The 21,049-nt window shown below is 41.6% G+C and overlaps 1 protein-coding gene across 5 annotated transcripts in view; it reads left to right on the forward strand.

Moving 5' to 3' along the window:
- SOBP (sine oculis binding protein homolog) overlaps positions 1-21,049 on the forward strand; it is a 252,958-nt gene that overhangs the window by 182,751 nt on the left and 49,158 nt on the right. For 4 of the 5 annotated variants that reach the window (XM_068231250.1, XM_068231249.1, XM_068231251.1 and 1 more), the window contains one exon: positions 10,637-10,732. The exons of the other annotated variant lie outside the window; for it this stretch is intronic. In XM_068231250.1, the coding sequence (XP_068087351.1) occupies positions 10,637-10,732 (96 nt within the window). The remainder of the gene's footprint in view (positions 1-10,636; positions 10,733-21,049) is intronic. 5 annotated transcript variants of the gene reach the window in all.

The raw sequence follows: 21,049 nt of genomic DNA on the forward strand, positions 1-21,049 counted from the left end.
CATCTGAACAAAACAGGTTACAATTATCATTTCATCCTGTACAGACTGCTTTAGCATAGAAAATCGGGCATTCTGTCGGAAAGCCAAGAGACAGATCCCATGACTTTGAGATTTTTCATTCCATTATGTGAATGCCATATTTCCCTTTTCCTATTAAAAGCAAATATATCTGAGCTGATAATATAACATACTCTGCTAAGAGGAGTGTCTGCATTCTAAATGTGTTCATTTCAGAAGTAAGAATCTAAGATTTCATGTGTTGAGCACTGTCGTTGTACTGTAAGAGACTGTTTCTTCATTTGGCCAACGGCATGTTTAGCTTGCCAGGATTATGGCTCCTTCTGGTCTTAAAATAGTAAAATATTCTCTAAAACCTAAATGCTGAAAACGCGTGGGCCTTATTACAGTCCTAAGATGCACCCCAATCGCTCGAAGCTGGCCAATGTATTCTGATTTGTACAATTTATATGGGCTTTGTAGGTTTATTCTTCTGAAGTGCATGAAACATTGTTTTCAATGTGAAATAAAAGAATGGCATAAAATCACATCGCAATTTAAGGAGGAAGTGCCTACCGTGCATGACTTTTCAAACCACAGAGGTGAAAATGGGACCTAATAGATGATTACATATTGGGTGTACTGTCTGTCAAATGTTTGCAAACACTGTCATTTAAAATGTGAGACATACTGTACACAGCAGAAAGTCTAGTCATTACATGTAAAATATGGGGTCATCCAGAAAGTAATTCCTGTTTGCTTTTTTCTGCCACGGAAGGTATTCTTTCTGTTTAATTTAACTTGCATTTGTCAGGTTAATCTCCTCTCTCCCTGTATGGCTTGTCAAGTGACTGCAGAACACCGGTAACTGTCTGTTCAGCAGCATTAACAGGAAGCCTCCGCCCTCAATTCCTCCAACACATAGGCTAGGAGGAGTATGATGCTACTGCTACTAAAGGATTGAAAGACTTGTAGAAAGATATCATATGTGCATAAATAAAGGAGGTGATTATGTGGAGAAATAAGCAGAAGATTTGGTGGCCCATATTTATTTATTTTTATTTAATTAAGTATTTATATAGCGCCGACATATTACGCACCGCTGTACAGGGTATATTGTCTTGTCACTAACTGTCTCTCAGAGGGGCTCACAATCTAGTCCCTGCCATAGTCATATGTCTATGTATGTAGAGGGCAAATTTAGGGTGAAGCCAATTAACTTATCTGTTTGTTTTTTGGGGTATGGGAGGAAAGTAACGCAGACACAGGCAGAACATACAAACTCCTTGCAGATGTTTTCTCCTACCTTTCTCACCTTATCAATAAAATGCATGTTGAGTCACCTGCAAGCAAGAAAATACTCAGAATAATTTTGACAGTGCCCTTTAATTTACTTTTTGGTCCTTTTTAATAGCAGAGTGCTGAAATTGCATTGCAATTGTTTTGCGATTTTCCTGCGCTTCTATACATTGTGCAAAGCCACACACGCTAAAAATACAACAGGACCGATTGAGCAATATCATATTGCAATTGCATTATACTAATAAAAACGTACTCGTGTAATTCCTATTAGAAAGCCTGTGTCCTTCTGCTTTGCAGATTGTATACGATCCACTATTCCCCTTTTCATCTTCTACTTTCAGGACTTGTTTTAAAATCAGATGATGTTTTAGATCACAACCATATAAAAATATGGAAAATGTCAAAGGGTTCACAAACTTTCCAGCATCAGTTCACTTATGTTTAATTGGGCTTCCAAAGTGAATATTTTGTTTTATTGGAGATTCTTTATTGTCATTTTTAGTGTATGTTTATTGTGGTAATGACAGCTGCATATTGAGTTTTTATATTTTGAAATATTGTTTAAACCTGTTTACATTCCACTGTGAAACATTTGATTGCGACAACATATCTTTACGGTTGTAAAAAACAAAGTGAGACAAAACACAATAAAAACCCATATGTCTTTTAATGAGCATATTGCAGAAATTTGTGCCCACAGTGAAGGCTACAGAATTCTGCATTTGTGTGCAGCACAGGCACAAATAACTGGTAGAAAGTCAAAGGGCATTACCTGCTTAGGAAAAAGACATGTAAGGGCTGGAACCCACAGGAGCGCTTTTGGCAGCGTTTTGGCAGCACTGCGATACGCTAGCAGTTTGCCAAAACGCTGGGCTAATGTTAATGGATGGGGCAACTTCCACAGGAGCGTTTGCGTTTCCCAGAAACGCAAACGCAGGACCTGCAGCATTTTGGGAGCGTTAGCGCTTCAATGTAAAGTATTGAAACGCTAGCAGAAACGCTCAGCAAAACCTAAACTGAGCGGTTTTGCTAGCGTTTTGCGGTTCAGCACACTGTAACAAAATGAAAAATAATTCACAGGACCAATCAGGATAAAAACGCAAAACGCTACGGACCCGCTGGGCAAAAAAATACAATGTTGCAAAACACGACCAAAAACGCGCATGAATCCGCTTGCAAACCGCTCAGACAAAACGCTAGCGGTTGCGTTTTGCGTTTGCTGATTTCAGTGGGTTCCAGGCCTAATGGTATATAAGCTATTAAACTGTAACCAGCCATATATTTATTGTCCAGATTATTCTTTCACTTCCCTTCACAACTGTTCACATCAGTTCAAGGGTCACTGAGAATAAAGCTTCGTACACATGCTAGATCAAACTTGGTCAAAAAGGTGTTCGGGGCCATGACCAAGAATCTAGCATGTGTGCAGGTACCTCCCAAAATCACTTAAAGATCTGGCAAGCAGTGGCAATGGCCAAGTACATTGTTCTCCTCCTTATGCTGCCCGTGGGAAGCTGCAATATGATTTCTTCAACCATGAGCCCTTTTCCCCTACCGTAGCAACAGAACCTGTTGCTTGGCTATAGCTATAGGTATCTGTATGTACCTGTGCATGGACTGTGGCCCTAGGGATAAGGTCCCGATCCCTAGGGGCAGGGCCGGCTCTAGACTTTTTGCCACCTGAGGCAAACTTGTGAGGATGCCACCCCCCTCCCCAGGTAGTATAATTGCCCCCTGATAGCTTTGAGGGGGTAGCAGTCAGGAAGGGGGGCAGGGGGCACAGCGGGGAGGGGGGTTGGACCCCCCTCCCTCACCTGGGTCACCCAGGCCGCTGTGCAATAAGCTGGAGGGGGAGAGCGGGCAGGGGGACCTAGGTAAGGGAGGGGGAGTTCGACCCCGCCCCTGAGCCCGCTGCCCCTCATCCTGGCTGATACTCCTTCCAGCTCGCCCCCCCCCCCCCCCACCGACGACCAGGCGGGTGCCGCCACCCCCAGGAGTGCCGCCTGAGGAACCTGTCTCACCCCCGCCACATGGGCGGCCCCATGTAAGTGTGTATGTATGTATGTATCTATGTATGTATCTTAAGAGAAAGTGTATATCTCAATAAGCAACTCAGAAAGCAATTAAAAGCATGGTAAACCTTATATTATAGCTTATATTCTAATCCTTCTCACTTCCAAGAAGTAAAGCCTCAGCTGGGGGTCTATTTTATTAGTACTAGCTACTACCGTGTTTCCCTGAAAATAAGACACTGTTTTATATTATTTTTTGCTGAAAAAGATGTGCTAGGGTTTATTTTCAGAGGATATCTTATTTTTGGGGAAAATACTGGTAGTTTTCCTATACAAAATGTATAAACTGCATGTCCTGCTGAAACACAAGCAGCATGCACAGAGCTTGTAGTTTGCAGATATTGGCCCTCACTTACAATAGATTTATTCTGCTGATCATGCAGGTGAGTGTATTTCTTGCAGGCAGAGAACTCTGTCAGGCTCCCCAGAGCTATGATAGGATAAGCTGTGTCCTGGGAAGAGGAGAAGAGATGAAGTGCTGCTGCTGCTTATCACGGCAGATCAGGAGAGCTGGCTCCAACAAAAACACAAATTGCCAGACACACATGTACATTACAGGACTGTAGAACTCACATTATACTGCTGCTCTCTCCAGTATCCAGGCTTTGTATTAAGCTTGACTTTCTGGTGTCATGTGGGCTGCTGCTAGGGCTTACATTCGGGGGATGTCTTATATTTCAAGCATGCTAGGAATTCCTGCTAGGGCTTATTCTCAGGGAATGTCTTACTTTAGGGAAAGCACGGTATTATTTGACGAGTCACCTTTTATTATTTATGTGACTTACTTACCACTGTGTTTATAATCAGTGCTTGCAGTAAACGCATCCTAACAATGCATCTGTTGATTTGTGTTTCCTGATATTAATCTTGCACTTTCCGCTGTCCATGTAGTCCTTGTTAAAGGACAACTGAAGTGAGAGGTACATAAAGGCTACCATATTTATTTCCTTATAAGCAATACCAGTTGCCTGGAAATCCTGCTGATCCTCTGCCTCTAATGCTGGGCATACCCAGCTCGATTTTGCCACTCGATTCTCCCGCTTGATTGATTCCCCGCTCAATTCCGCAGGCGATTCTCTTATCTCCCGCTTCTTTTTCGTATCTTTTTGCAGAATCAAGCAGTGAAACGATCGGGTGGGAGATCAGACGTGTCAGAAATTATCTATCGAGCCATCTAAATGGCTCAGAGTCGAGACGTGTATACCCAGCATAATACTTTCAGCCATAGCCCCCGAACAAGCATGCAGCAGATCGGGTGTTTCTGACAAGATTAGCTGCATGCTTGTTTCTGGTGTTATTCAGACACTACTGCAGCCAAATAGACCAGTAGGGCTGCCAGGCAACTAGTATTGTTGTACATGGCAGCTTCCATATTCTTCTGATTACAGTTGTCCTTTAAGTCTATATATATTTTTTTTTATAGCGCAAAGTCCTAGAATATACTACATGCAATGCGTATTCAAAGCATTGCATGCAAACACATCCTCCAAAAAGACCAGGAGCCTTATTCAATTATCTTTTCTCTTGAGTTTCTTCATTGGAGATATTTTCTTATTTTATGCACACAGTACGTTTTCAGCTTCTACCGAATGCAAAAGTAATTAAGCAAGGTAATACAAAATGTATCAGTAATTTTGGTTAACTTATTTAAATGCTCCCTTCCAAGCAGCTGGAAAGGTGTTAAAACCTCTCCTGAGAGAAAACTCTGGATAAAAGTGGATTGAATCCGGTCGCACATATCTTTTTTTCAGTGCTTACTTATATATATTCAGCTGTGAACATACCTCAGCGGAACATTTACTATCCAAAGTACACTGAGCAATAGGATATGTGTTAGTGAACATTAAAATAAAAATCTCCCTGATGTTTTAGAGAGTGTAAATTATGGACATTTATACATTGCCTCTGTTAACTGCCTTGCCTGAACTCATATGTGGTTGAGGACAACGCAGCTGATAGTAACAATGATTAACAGGCAATGCACGTTTTGAGAATGCTAAACTGCCATCAAACCACTGCGTGTGTAAGGTATCTAAGTGATTATTTAATTGAAGGCAATGTGGTTTAGTAGTATCATAAGTGACCTTAGGCTAGATGTGGCCATACACTAGTTAATTTGATAAAACACACTAAAATGAATCTTAAAGAGAAACTCTGACCAAGAATTGAACTTTATTCCAATCAGTAGCTGATACCCCCTTTTACATGAGAAATCTATTCCTTTTCACAAACAGACCATCAGGGGGCGCTGTATGGCTGATATTGTGGTGAAACCCCCCTTCCCCCCCCCCCCCCACAAGAAACAAGAAAAGTACATACTCTTGGCAGTTTCCTGTCTGTGAACCTTGCTGCATTGTGGGAAATAGCTTTTTCCAACTGCCAAAAAACCATGCAGCAGCTACATCACCTACCAACAGTAAACATGTCACCATTTAATAAATGTCAGAATGTAAATCAGGGATTTAAAAGATTTTACAATGGGCAAACACTGACTAAATCACTTTATACATCATTATTGTGAAAATGAAGCACTTTTTTATTATATTATTTTCACCGGAGTTCCTCTTTAAGAAGGAACTGAAATGTTGGGTTTGTTTGTTTATCTTCACTAGCTCATGATTGAGTTGACACGATTTTTGCATTGTATTGATTCTAGTACAATGTTTTAAGGATCGATTTATGGGAAATGATGCAAAAGGTTCTTGGTTTGCACAGTCTGATGTCTAATCTAAGGACGGTTGTATAACTTTACATTAGTTATGCAGAATCAGTTCAATAGTAGTTTTGACTAAAGCCCCATACACACGCTCAACAGCGGTCTCTTTTGTTGTGAAACAAGTTGAAACACCTAAAGTATTTTGCTATTGTTCGAAGAGCTGATAAGACTGATAAGAAGTCAATCCAGTTGGAGTGACTTCTTATCAGATCTTTGAACAATAGCAAAATACTTTTTTTAGGCGTTTCAACTTGTTTCACAACAAAAGTTGTGAAAGCATAAAAGGCCGCTGTTGAGTGTGTGTGTGGGGCTTAAGAAATCAAATGACTGATCACATTGAATCGCAATGGATCCAGTATATGCCATACTTACAATGAAAGATTTAGATGTTTTATCTAGGAATTTATTGTATCAATTGCAAAAATAATTTTTTCATAGTCGAATAATGTTTGGTTAGTTTAAGATTGGTATCCACCAGAGACAGATATTGTGTGTTTTGCAGCCAAATTACTTACATTACATAACATAACATATCTGGAACTGAGGAAACAAGCTTATTGAGTTAATTATAGCATAAGAAATTATTTGGAGGACAAGTAGATAACATTGTAATATTGAGTGAAAGAAAATGCATTAATAGAAGTGTATTGCATTATTCATTGGAGCTTCATTTTATGTTTGAAGCACACTTATAACCACTATACCACTTTAAAGAAGTTATCCTGAAAACCATTCCTGGACCCTCTTCCACATTTTACTAGCTACAGTTACACTACTTTCACAATACATCTGTTAAATTGTGTTTCAACAGACAATATGACCATATTGTAACGGTCCGTTCACATCTGTATGTTAGTGGTGCAGAATGACGTGCAGCATTCTGTGCGGCACTGAATGACACGTTTGCCAATGGTTTCAGTGTTAAAGTGTAACATAGTGAAATGTATGCTTTACAGTATGCATCGCGCGTGGTGCTTTCCCACACCCTTGTATTGCGATCTTGTTTTTCAGGGTGCACCATGCATAGTGTGAAACTAGCCTTAGGGTTGCTTACAGCAGGTAGCAGACAATTTTTTATATATCAGATCCATGCCGGTTTGGTGGATACATTAAATTTGTCCATTGATCTACAATCCCAAAGAACCTTATCAAACCAGGCCCAAAGTCCTACGACAGGGGGGTTAAAGCAACTATTTTACTATAAAATGAATCAGCATTAAATCCCAATAATTTTTTTTATTTTGAATAAAGTTTATCTGCTTTATTTACAGTATAGATTAAGATTGAAATGAAGAAAAAACAAATTAAAAATATATATTTAGCAACTCAGAAAGAGATGAAGTAGATGCTGATTTTCCCCAGTATTCATTTGTGAGCAGGGTGTGATTCATTAAGTGACAGTCTCCCACTCGACTGCAATTAATGTTATAGTGTACGCCTGCTGTGATGCAAGGAACTTGCTCATGATGCTTCCAGGCACTGTTGGTTATTTGTGATTACCAGATGAGGGATGGCCATGAAATTCCATATATTAGAATGTCACTGGGGTGTTAGCATTCCCGGGGATGCTTCTTGCACCATTTCTCAGTTATTAATGTATGATGCCAGCTACATCAGCAATACCTAGTGAGCATTTTATCTCAGAAGAGCACAGGCAAACTACCTGCTGCTTTCTGAATGTTTCTGTTGCCTAGCTCTCCTTAAATGTATCTGTTCGGTTCATTTATTTCCTTTGGCTCATGGGTATTTTTGCCTAAATTAGTTGGCTGAGTTTCAGAAAGTTGTATTTTAAATGCAGTGCAAAATGGAATATACATAATGATATGCAAGCCATATGGACTGTAGACAGTTGAACTGAGCGTCTTAGGAGGCAGGAAATGGGGAAGTGAGAGAGGCATAGCAGTACTGTTCAGTGAGAGCCATGCACAGTGCAAATGTCACAGCAATGAACATTTTAATGAGTGTGTTGCTAACACTTCTCCACTCACCTATGTGTTCTACGCCCTCAAGCTGCAAGAGAAAGCAGAATAGATTGGAAATATAGAGAAAAAAAAACCTTGTCAAACTGCACGTCTAATGGACCTCGTTAATGCTACAGTGTAAATTACAGCTTTCGTAATTAACATTACGTATGAAAGCAGCTTGCACTGTGTCATACATAATCACCAAGTAACACGTTTCCTCAGGATTTTCAAAGAAACTGTTGTTGACAGATTGGGCCACCTACTATGATATGTATTTTTGAACAGCTCTGCATCATTGCTGGTCACTGCTGTGTAAACTGCTTCATGTAGTATTTTTTTAATGACTAGCACTGCTGCATCATATGACTGTTCTAATAATGTATGAATGAATGATGAGTTGGGAATAAGCTGTCTAACTGAAACTATTTATATTGAAGCAATTTAAACATGCATTTAAATTACCTCTATGTGGAGTTTAAAAGGCTTTTAATTCTAAAACATAGGCCGAACTTTGAGGGTTGATTATAGTAATTATGTGGCAACAGAAATAGCAGATATTTCAGCCAGTGATGTATACAAGCTGGAGGAGGCTCTGATACATATTCTGCCATATACATATCTGCTTCCTTATGCAGTAGAGTCCAAAGTAGTTAAGGTATACCTAGCTAAGGCTTTTAATTTAATCTTCCAGCGCATGCCTTCAGGAGTAAGATTCCGGTCAATCGCTACCAAAACCTCCAGACACAGGAACAGCTTTTTTCCTCAAGCGGAAGCCATACTTAATGCTGAACCACGTTAGAGCTGCTAGGACTTGAAAGTAATCAGCACAGAACTGAAAATGAACAATTCTCACATTGCTTACTGCCACTATACTTGTAATGTCCTTGACTTGTAATATACACACTGTCTGTCCTTGTATTGTTTTTGTTTGTGTTTGTTAAGCAACTGTCAAGACAAATTCCTTGTAGGTGCAAACTTACTTGGCGAAATAAAAAATAAAATTGATTCTAACAAATGACTGCATTTTATACCAGTTCCACCAATCATTGTCTGTACGTCAAGCATTCAAGTGGACTGAAATAAACTGACATAAAATGTCATTTTTTCCCCTTATTTCATTGAATGTCTGATGCAAACATTGTCTGTGTGGAAAAATAAAAAAGTGTTTCCTTTCATTTGTAACAATAATTATACAACAATGAAAAAGCTTAAGCAATGTCAGTGATATCCCCAGGCAATTCGAGGTTATACTGCATGTTGCTATATATATATTACTACTGTATTTAATCACCAGGATATAAGTTAAGACAAAATCTTATATCTGATCGAACATGACACATGCAATCACACCATCCACATAGGACTCGACCCTCCTGTGATGATTCAACAGGTTTTTATTGCGTACATGAGCGGTGATATAGCACACAGAAAGCACAACGTTTCGGGCAGAGGCCCTTTCTCAAGTCAAGACACATGCACATTGCTTATGTTAGAACTGTTGTTCCCAATGTGTTCAGTGTTGTGAAACATCCTTTAACACAAGTGACATAAAATTCTTCGGGCTCATTAGAGTCAAGAAATGAGTTATCAGAGATTGTAATTTCATTTTTTAGATTTCCAGTTATTTAAAAGGAACCCGAGGTGAGAGACCTCTGGAGACGGCCGTATATATTTTCTTTTAAACAATGCCAGTTACGTGGCAGACCTGCTGATCTTTCTGGTCAGTAGTGTCTGAATCACACACCTGAAACAAGCATACAGCTAATCTTGTCAGATTTGTCAGAGACATCTGATCTACATGCTTGTTCAGGGTCTATGGCTTAAAGTATGCAAGGCAGAGGATCAGCAGGACAGCCAGGCAATCTGCATTGTTTAAAAGGAAATAAACATGTCAGCCTCCATATCCCTTTCACTTCTGGTTCCCTTTAATTATTTCCATATCACTATAGATTATCTGTGTACATATCATTAATTATAAACTTACAACACAAAAAGTCTGTTCAAATGATGCTGTACTGTCCATTTCTCTTTTGTGCATCCTGTGTGAAGAAAGATGTATGTTCTGTGTGTGTGGGTGTTAGGCCTTCCTGCCAGTCCAGGTAGAATCCTATTACCTATGTGTACAGACCAAGGGTTCAGCCGCATTTGGCATTTTAATTGCCTGCTAGCATGAGGTGAAATCTTGTTGATTGTTGCTTCATTTGGCATAATTGATTGAAAATTAAAACTGAAGTGTGGGAGAAAAATCTAAAATAGCACAACATTGAGGTTTTGTTTCTAGGACTTATTTATTACATAACCGGTATGTATTTGTATTGGTAAAACTACAGAACACTTTAAAGCCACTTGTACACTTCTTCATTTCCATAAGCAGCAGCATGCCATATATATCATACTGTGATGTCTAACCAATAATGCCTGTCCATTTAACTTAATATTTAATAATCATTTCGTTTAATTACATATTTACAAACCATTTATTTATTTAACATTTGCTTATGATTTTGTTGTTTTGCATTTCATTTGTTGTGTATGTAGGTTTTATTTCTACAAGTCCCTAAATAGGCCATTATATTTCCCTTCAGGCTAGAGATGAAGATGGACATGGTGAAAATTTTCCCCAGCAACACTATGCTAAGGAAACTCCAAGACTTGCCTTCAAGAATAACTGCGAACTACTTGTAAGAATAATTATTTTTACACAAGTCGAGATTGTTACTTTAGCACAGTGTAAATGCTTGCATTTTATTTCATTAAGAATATTTGTTGAAAATAAAAATAAGCAACAATATAAAGAATTTTTTTGTTTAGGCTTGAGGGGTGCATGCTTTGATTCGTTGTCAGATTATTACCACTTGTTGCACAGTTAGGGCTCGTTTCCGGTAGGTGTGATTCTGTGTGAAATCATTAGGCTGCTTCTGAATTCATGTGCAGAAAAAAAACACTAAAGCACTGCTTCAGAATTCCGGACAACATATCTGAATCTCCATAGCTGTGCATGGCAGTTCTAGAGGGATTCAGATGCGTAATCACACTCCACAAGTGTTGGCGTCCATTTTGGATATGGATGCTCGGCTCTAGTGGAAACCCGCCCTTATTACACGCTAAGCTTATCTTTGCAGCCAAGCTGCTGTGGATGTTAGTTTAAGTTGATTCTTTGTCTATTTCTGTTCATATCCACTACAAAACAAAGGCATTGGCCCATATGCAATTATTTTTTTCTCTTGAAATTTATCTCAGGTGATATTTTCACATATTGTCAATAAAATACATTTTAAATTGCCAGCAAGCAAAAAAATACTCAAACTAATTTTTATAGTACTTTTTTAAATACTTTTTGATACTTTTTCAATTTAAAAAGTGCTGAAAAGTTATTTTAAAGCAAATATAAAAAAAAATATATATCCTAGGAGAATACTCAGGAGAAAAAGTTAATTGCATATGGGCCATTATGTCTACTCTAGAAATGTATGGAGACTAAAACTCACTTAGGCTAGTGACAACGTTAGCTGAACTGAAGGCCAAGCACAGCCTGTCACAGTTCTGCTAGCCATGTCATTTAGAACAGATAAATCTATTTTAGTGTAGGGAGACAGGTTTGGGTGTATTTTAATTGGCATTTCACACAACACATAACCAGCATTACAATGTATTAAGTTAGTGTGGTTTGATTATTAAAGTGGAAAAAACTTTGGGAAATGTTTAAAATCCTGTGCAGGAAGCAGAGTAATGTATACTCACCTCTGATATGGTGTTCTGAATAGTCACATAGCCTGTAATGCATGGATTGCATGTTGCTTTCTGAAGCTGATAGCTGTAGCTTTTGGCCATATGTGGCCTTGTAGATATCACAGATCCAGTCCCTGTTATTTGTTACTGTTTTTAAAGGGGCACTATGGCGAAAAATTTTACAATTTAAAATATGTGCAAACATATACAAATAAGAAGTACGTTTTCCTAGTCCATATCTTCAGGGCCGGATTTGTACTCTCCAGTACCCAAGGCCAGGTGTTACCAACTGCCTCCCCCCCAGCCGCCCCTCCCCAACACTATTCTGTCCAAAAACCTTACTAGTAATCGCTGATTTTAATGGGGTCCTTTCCATTGTGCTGCTCTGCCCTCTATTCAACAAAAATCAGCGCATGCTCTGTCCACTTGTGCTCCCTGTAATTCCTGCTTCTGCCAGAATGTGCACAGCAGCCATTACTGTTCTGGGCATGTATACTTCAGAAATGACGCTCGTGTATTAGCAGTACTTCTCAAGTACACATACTCATAACACTTGCCTCCTGTGCACATCCAGACAGGAGCGCCTAAATATAAGGAACGCGAGTGGACAGAGCATGTGCTGCTTCTTTGTCAGTCAAAGCCACAGACAGGTGACAATGCAGCGCAATGGAGAGAAGCCCACCCAAAACAGAGAACAAGAAAAAAAATTACATACCGTATATACTCGCAAGCAAGCCGACCCGCATGTAAGCCGACCCCCCCACTTTTACCCCAAAAAACAGGAAAAAATGATTGACCCTCATGTAAGCCGGGGGTAGGAAACGCTGGCCGCGTGATCCCCCCAGTATGTCCCAGTATAGCTAGTATAGTGCTCAGTATAGCTAGTATAGTGCTCATTATAGCTAGTGAAGTGCCCCAGTTTAGCTAGTATAGTGCTCAGTATAGGTAGGTAGTACTCAGTATAGCTAGTAAAATGCCCCAGTATAGCTAGTATAGTGCTCAGTATAGCTAGTATAGTGCTCAGTATAGCTAGTATAGTGCTCAGTATAGCTAGTGAAGTGCCCCAGTTTAGCTAGTATAGTGCTCAGTATAGTTAGTATAGTGCCCCCAGTATAGCTAGTATAGTGCCCCCAGTATAGCTAGTATAGTGCCCCCAGTATAGCTAGTATAGTGCCCCCAGTATAGCTAGTATAGTGCCCCCAGTATAGCTAGTATAGTGCCCCATTATAGCTAGTATAGTGCCCCCAGTATAGCTAGTATAGTGCCCCCAGTATAGCTAGTATAGTGCCCCCAGTATAGCTAGTATAGTGCCCCCAGTATAGCTAGTATAGTGCCCCCAGTATAGCTAGTATAGTGCCCCCAGTATAGCTAGTATAGTGCCCCCAGTATAGCTAGTATAGTGCCCCATTATAGCTAGTATAGTGCCCCCAGTATAGCTAGTATAGTGCCCCCAGTATAGCTAGTATAGTGCCCCCAGTATAGCTAGTATAGTGCCCCCAGTATAGCTAGTATAGTGCCCCCAGTATAGCTAGTATAGTGCCCCCAGTATAGCTAGTATAGTGCCCCCAGTATAGCTAGTATAGTGCCCCCAGTATAGCTAGTATAGTGCCCCCAGTATAGCTAGTATAGTGCCCCATTATAGCTAGTATAGTGCCCCCAGTATAGCTAGTATAGTGCCCCCAGTATAGCTAGTATAGTGCCCCCAGTATAGCTAGTATAGTGCCCCCAGTATAGCTAGTATAGTGCCCCCAGTATAGCTAGTATAGTGCCCCCAGTATAGCTAGTATAGTGCCCCATTATAGCTAGTATAGTGCCCCATTATAGCTAGTATAGTGCCCCATATAGCTAGCATAATGCCCCAGTATGGGTGGGTAGGTGCTGTCCCTCCCCGCTCCCCCTGCGGCCGCCGCTGCTGCTATTACCTCAGGCGGCGCCGCTTCCTCTATCCCCGTCCTCCTCCGGTAGTAACTCATTCACAGCAGCGCGCCTCTCGCTGCTGTGATGACGAGGAAACCATAGAGAGCGGCTTCCTGTAGCGTGATGCCGTTACTATGGGAACCGCTCTCTATGGTTTCCTGCGTCATCACAGCAGCGGGGGGCGCGCTGCTGTGAATGAGTTACCGGAGGAGGACGGGGATAGAGGCAGCGGCGCCGCCTAAGGTAATAGCAGCGGTGGCCGCGGGGGGAGCGGGGAGGGACAGCACCTATCCACCCACCCACCCACACATGACTCGCAAGCAAGCCGACCCCCCAACTTTTGGCCCACTTTTGGGGGGTCAAAAATTCGGCTTGCTTGCGAGTATATACGGTATATCCAGGCACATCACTTCTAGTTAGGACATTACATAAGCTATTAAGGAAAGGGAGGTGCTGAAGGGCGTGTGGCTAGAAAACAGCAAAAATCTATTAACCCTTCGCACTCTCGCATGCAAATGTTCAAACAAATGCATTCACAGATTCACTCATCCAGGCACAACTGTTATCCCTACAGCTAAGTTAAAAGCCGGGGTCTTAGTTCACAGAAGAATGCATTCTTATGCTTAGTCACCTATACTGCGCAGCACTGGGTACTTCTGCGCAGTATAGGTGACTAAGCATAAGAATGCATTCTTCTGTGAACTAAGACCCCGGCTTTTAACTTAGCTGTAGGTATAACAGTTGTGCCTGGATGAGTGAATCTGTGAATGCAATAATGGTGGGCGTGATACAGCACCCTATGGAAAAAGACGCAGGAGACAGAAAACGGGAGCCCAGTAGTGCAATATGTTAAAAACCACAATATAAGTAAATAAATGAAAGCACTACTCACAAAGGAAGGTTGCTGGGGGCAACCAACCACGGGAAGCAGGTGGAGACAATAAACCCGACTCCACTCGGGGTGGTCCTAGCCAGGACCGGAAGGATGGTCGCTCTCTTAATAGAAAAAAGGTTGAAACAACCACTGTGGGGACCCCACTGGTGGTATGTCACCTCCCCTCGAACAGATTCTGTTCGGGGGTATACTTAGCACAACGGAGGAAAGAGGCGCCCTAGTGTGATAAAAGCATTTTAAAAACAGCTTAAAATAGTAGGTATTATGAGGTGTCTTACCTCAATGACGAAATCTCTGTAATTTATTACAAAAGATTTTTATTAGCACAGGCAACGTGTTTCGCGGGTCACAGCCCGCTTCATCAAGCCAATAGCAGTGCCTAATAAAAGAAATCCTTTAGCATAGGGAGGCTCCCTATGCTAAAGGATTTCTTTTATTGGGCACTGCTATTGGCCTGATGAAGCGTTGCCTGTGCAAATAAAAATCTTTTGTAATAAATTACAGAGATTTCGTCATTGAGGTAAGACACCTCATAATACCTACTATTTTAAGCTGTTTTTAAATGCTTTTATCACACTAGGGCACCTCTTTCCTCCGTTGTGAATCTGTGAATGCATTTGTTTGAACATTTACATGCGAGAGTCCAAAACAGAGAACAGGTAAGTAACAAATAACAACATTTTGTCAGTATACAGGAAGAAGGCGGCTTAGTAGCAGAAAGCTTTTTTCTTTTTCTTTTAAGTTAACCATAATAGCCAATAAATGATAAAATCCTGATTGAAAACTTTCTGCCTTCACTAAGAGCTAATACAGTACAATACTCTACTGCTACAGGTAATTAGAAGGATCCTAAACAACATACATTGGCATAGATATAGGTGTCCTTTAAACAGTGACAATTTAGTGCTTAAAACAGAAAGACAGATCCTAAAATGAGTCAGGAAAGAGTTAACTGAAGTGGAGATCACTGCTGCCATAAACATCCCTGGCTAGCTAAACAGTCATACATTTAGGATAGATAAGAGAAAGTTTTTAACAGGAGTCATTCTGACAGCTGTAGGAGAAAGGGAGAAGTAACTAGCAGAGCTGAAATTCCTCTGTAGCAGTAGAGTATTGTACAGTGTATCATCCTGATTCAAAATGTTTTGAAATTCCTCTGAATGTGTGCATTAAAACTGAATGCAGTTCTGTCTGCTTTACTGTAAACTGACACTTCTCACATAGCAGCATGTATGTCCATCATACAGAGGACGGGATAATCATCAGATATGCAAGGATTGGGAAACTCTGGAATTTAGACATCAATGCAGAGCAGGGTGCTGCGCTGAGGACCAGAAGAGATGATTTACTTTAACATATGACCCCTTCTTTCTCCAAGTCCTGCCGCCCTTTTTATCTTATCTGATTTTATCGACCTAGGCCATGGCCTTTGTGGCCTTCCCAGAAATCCGGCCCTGCATATCATCATAGGGGATTCTCAGCAAGGCTTTTATTCTTTATAAAGATATTCCCTAGAAAGGATTTAAACAATGATGCTAGCCAGCTTCCCTGCTTGCTACACAGTTTTTTGGCAGTTGGACATAGCAACTGCCATTCACTAAGTGCTTTTGAAAATAAATAAATCCCTGAGAATCCTCCTAGGAAGAGATGGACTAGTTCAAAACCTGTCGCGTCTGTCAGATTTCTACTACCTACTGGAAGTGACAGCAACATAGGAGAAAAGTAATTTATGTCTCATTTTAGTCTGGAAAAAAATAATTCTTATTTGTTTATGTTTGCACATATTTTCAATTTTACAATTTTTCGCCATAGTGCCCCTTTAAATAGTGCAGCTGCCTGAAACAGAGATTGCAGCCATGATCCATACAGTGCCAAAGTACTGGTGAAATGGTGACTGCCAACAGTGGAAAGTAATATGATCATGGGCGTCCGCAGAAGATTTTCCGGGGGGGGGGCAAAAAAGGGGAGGAAGCCATGCAGCACGCGCAGCCGAAATACAGGGAACAAACTTGCGTGCACAGTGACCAAAAATTGGGGTAGTAGGGCGGCGCATTGCGTGCCACTCCAAAAAATGGGCTTGGTCATACACCAGGATGGATGTGGGTGTGGTCATGGGTGGAGCCAAATTTACATGAACTTAGCAATGGTGCGACATTAGACGCTGGGCTGCCTGCTGTCACTAACGTGTGGACGCCCATGAATATGATATCCCAGTAACAGGGCCGGTAAGTGGGCAGATTGCACCACGGAGAGGTTTTACAGAGTGCCTAGACTTGTATTTAAATGTATCCTGTTCTTATTCATTTATATTCTTATGTGTTTGTACAGTAACCATGTGCGTTACAGCAAGGCTGAATATTGGTAATGACCAGCATCGCTTTGCCTTTAAATGGCATAAATAGAACAGACGTATAAGACCACATTTTCTTTAATTACACCCTCCATTCTGCATTAATGTGCAGTGATACCCACTGTGTGACCTGAAAGGTGCTGGTTAAATACAGGAGAGGATTTAATTGTACATTTTTGGGATGGTATTTAAATTAACACATAGCAGACAAAAAAGAACAGAAGAAAACAGCCTTGCTTTAAACTTTAGTCCCGTGATTTGCAATATACCTTCTACTGACAGTGCTGCACCTGCACTTGAGCATAGGTGATTTTATTGGCAGGAAGAAAAACAGTTGGAGCCTCACAAGGATGCTTTTAGCGGATTACAGTAAACAATTAGATATGCAGAATGCATAGAAAGGACTTCTGAAAGGCAAAATATAGAAGGGCACATTGGCACATTTCATGACATTGCAAGGTACAGTAGTGCACATGACATTACCCTCTTTTTATATACTATAGATATTACATCACACACTGCCTACCTTACAAAACAGTGGTGCCCACTAACCTATAGCAATCAAATTGCAATGATGTACATTTAATTGGCTGGAGTGATAAAGTTATTACTGTTGTTATGATTCATTTTTGATTTAAACACTGTCTAGTCAATCATTTTGGTATCATGTTGCAGCAAAGCAGGTAACTTAGTCGAGCACCGAAGCTGGGCGCTGTCATAGCAGCAATGCTATGCTGCGTGCCCCACGTAACAGTGATTCGGGGCTCCGGCGATCGCCAGACCCCAAATTACAGCTCCTTCCCAGTTGCAACAACTTGGAGTGGTAATAATATTTAATTTTATTTTGTATACGCTGATATAAAAACTTACTGAAGTTATATGGGTATTAGGATCAGGTGTGTTCTGGATCAGCATGTAAACCCAGAAATGTTCCAGCAGACTCATATAGATGCTATTAGGTAGGAAAGCGAAAGAGATAGGTCAGCACTAGATGTTCCTCTCTGAAGGTAACGAGCATGTACCTGTTAGTAGCAGTGCATCCTCTGTGCTCACTGGGGGAAATTAAGAGACACGGGTAAATTCAGTAAAGTACATACCCGGCCACTGTTGTCCGTAATACAACTTTATAAACAAAAAAAATCAGTTGAATCATAAGTAGAAAGAGTAATAGCGAGGTGATGAGTAGGTAAATAAAATATAGACCTATATTGTATCTACCTACTCACCACCTCATTGTTCTTCATGCATGTGATTCAGCCAATGTTCAAAAAAGGTGCATTATGGACTTGCCTTGGTATCTATTCTAATGGATTTTACATAAATGCTAATTGCAGCTTCTGATCACTCTAAATCACTAATACAGAGACCAAGAGCATGTATTAATGGGTAAGTTTCTGAAAAATATATCCCTCTTCAGTTGTGAGCTGGCACGCTGCAAATAATAATTCATCTACCCATATACTCGCATATAAGCCGACCCGCATATAAGCCGACCCCCCAACTTTTCCCTGAAAAAAACAGGGAAAAATGATTGACGCCCATATAAGCCGGGGGTAGGAAATGCTGGCCGCCTTATTCCCCGAGTGTGTCCCAGTATAGCTAGTAAAGTGCCCAGTATGGGTAGGTAGTGCCCCAGTATAGCTAGTATAGTGCCCAGTATAGCTAGTATAGTGCTCAGTATAGCCAGTATAGTGCCCAGTATCGCCAGTATAGTGCCCAGTATCGCTAGTATAGTGCTCAGTATTGCTAGTATAGTGCTCAGTATAGCTAGTATAGTGCCCCAGTTTAGCTAGTATAGTGCCCCAGTTTAGCTAGTATAGTGCCCCAGTTTAGCTAGTATAGTGCTCAGTATAGCCAGTATAGTGCCCAGTATCGCTAGTATAGTGCCCAGTATCGCTAGTATAGTGCCCAGTATTGCTAGTATAGTGCTCAGTATAGCTAGTATAATGCTCAGTATATCTAGTATAGTGCCCCAGTTTAGCTAGTAAAGTGCCCCAGTTTAGCTAGTATAGTGCTCAGTATAGCTAGTAAAGTGCCCCAGTTTAGCTAGTATAGTGCTCAGTATAGCTAGTATAGTGCTCAGTATAGCTAGTATAGTGCTCAGTATTGCTAGTATAGTGCTCAGTATAGCTAGTAAAGTGCCCCAGTTTAGCTAGTATAGTGCCCCAGTTTAGCTAGTATAGTGCTCAGTATAGCTAGTAAAGTGCCCCAGTTTAGCTAGTATAGTGCTCAGTATAGCTAGTATAGTGCTCAGTATAGCGAAACCCCCTCCCCCCCCACCCCCTCGGCGGCCGCCGCTGCTATTACCTGTTCAGCCGGCGGCCGCTTCCTCTACTCCGGGTGCCCCTCTCGCTCTGCTCTCCATGTCTCCATCACGCGTAGTGTATCCCAGCAGCACGCCCGGCGCTGCTGCTGTGATGAGGCAGGAGAGAGCAGTTCCCCTGGTAACGGCGTCATCGCCGTTACCAGGGGAACTGCTCTCTCCTGCCTCGTCACAGCAGCAGCGCCGGGCGCGCTGCTGTGATACACGAAGAATACGCGTGATGGAGACATGGAGAGCAGAGCGAGAGGCACCCGGAGTAGAGGAAGCGGCCGCCGGCTGAACAAGTAATAGCAGCGACGGCCGCGGAGGGAGGGAGGGTGCGAGCGGGGGGCGCCGCGGATCAAGACCACCCAAGACTCGCATACAAGCCGACCCCCCAACTTTTGGCCCCCTTTTTGGGGGTCAAAAAGTCGGCTTGTATGCGAGTATATACGGTATTTATAAAAGTGTAATTTATACTTCCTGCATGTGTTACATGTATATTGTTTAGTGAGCCCCTTCCCCCAGAAATATCCAAAGTCCCCTTTCCAGAAATAATATGCATTGTCACCAAAACATCTACTCAAATATTATATATATATATATGTATTATATAGTCCCAAAAATACAGTGGTGTTTTTTTTAGTAAATATATTTAATTAAACACAGTTTTCTATAAAAGTATTAATTGTATATTAATACTATGCCTAAACTACAGTATTAACCACTTGCGAGTGGCAGTGATTGAAATCTACACCGTTTTGGTGCTCTTGTCTCTGCCAGGGCATAGATTTTACTATCTGCAATCCGCATACTCCCGACACGAATGGGGAGCTGTCATATGACAGCTGACATCTCCCCACACTGATCAGGAGCCATGGCAATTGGATCCTGATCATGTAATCACTACGATCACCGCTGATCGTAGTGATCACTAACGCAGCAGCGGCGACAGAAGAAGAGGACCGGGACTCACCTCTCCTCGGTTCCTCTGGTTATCATCGTTTCCCTTCCGCTCCGCACGTATCAGCCGTATCGGTCCCGGATTGATGATGTCCTCAAGCCAGGACCCAGTACATAGTGGCAGTGTGAGGCTGGATGCTGACGAGAGAGGAGACGGTAAGAGCTGCACATCACTGGATCTAGGGGAGGTGAGTAAGAGTAAGTCAGCACCCATACTGACTACCTATACTGGAGGCACCTATACCTGACTACCTATACTGGAGGCACCCATACCTGACTACCTATACTGGAGGCACCCATACCTGACTACCTATATTGGAGGCACCCATGCTTGGCTACCTACCTATACAGGGGGCACCCATGCCTGGCTATACAGGGGACACTCATGCCTGGCTACCTATAAGGGGGCACCCATGCCTGGCTACATATACAGGGGGCACCCATGTCAGTCTGACTACCTGTACTTGAGGCACTCATACTTGACTACCTATACTGGAGGCACCCAAGCCTGACTATCTACCTATACAGGGGAAACCATGCCTAGCTACAAATACAGGGGGCAGCTATGCCTGGAGGCCTATAATATGAGCACCTATGCTAGAGGGGGGGGGGGGGGCTACATTTGGCTACTTGGCCTGTCTTTCCAATTTCTGTGTTTTTTTCTTTTTAACGAAGGGGGTGTCGAGCCCATCCAAAGATTTTTAGTTACTCCACCAGGGAGTTAAAAGGACCCTATAAACCATCAGGGAATTCAAGTGTACCCACATATAAGCATGATACTTACCTAGGGCTTCCTCCAGCCCCATGGCTCCTATTCTCCTCTGGCCAGACCAGTCTTTCTC

Source organism: Hyperolius riggenbachi, chromosome 4 (genome assembly GCF_040937935.1).
Source record: "Hyperolius riggenbachi isolate aHypRig1 chromosome 4, aHypRig1.pri, whole genome shotgun sequence".
Classification (NCBI taxonomy): domain Eukaryota; kingdom Metazoa; phylum Chordata; class Amphibia; order Anura; family Hyperoliidae; genus Hyperolius; species Hyperolius riggenbachi.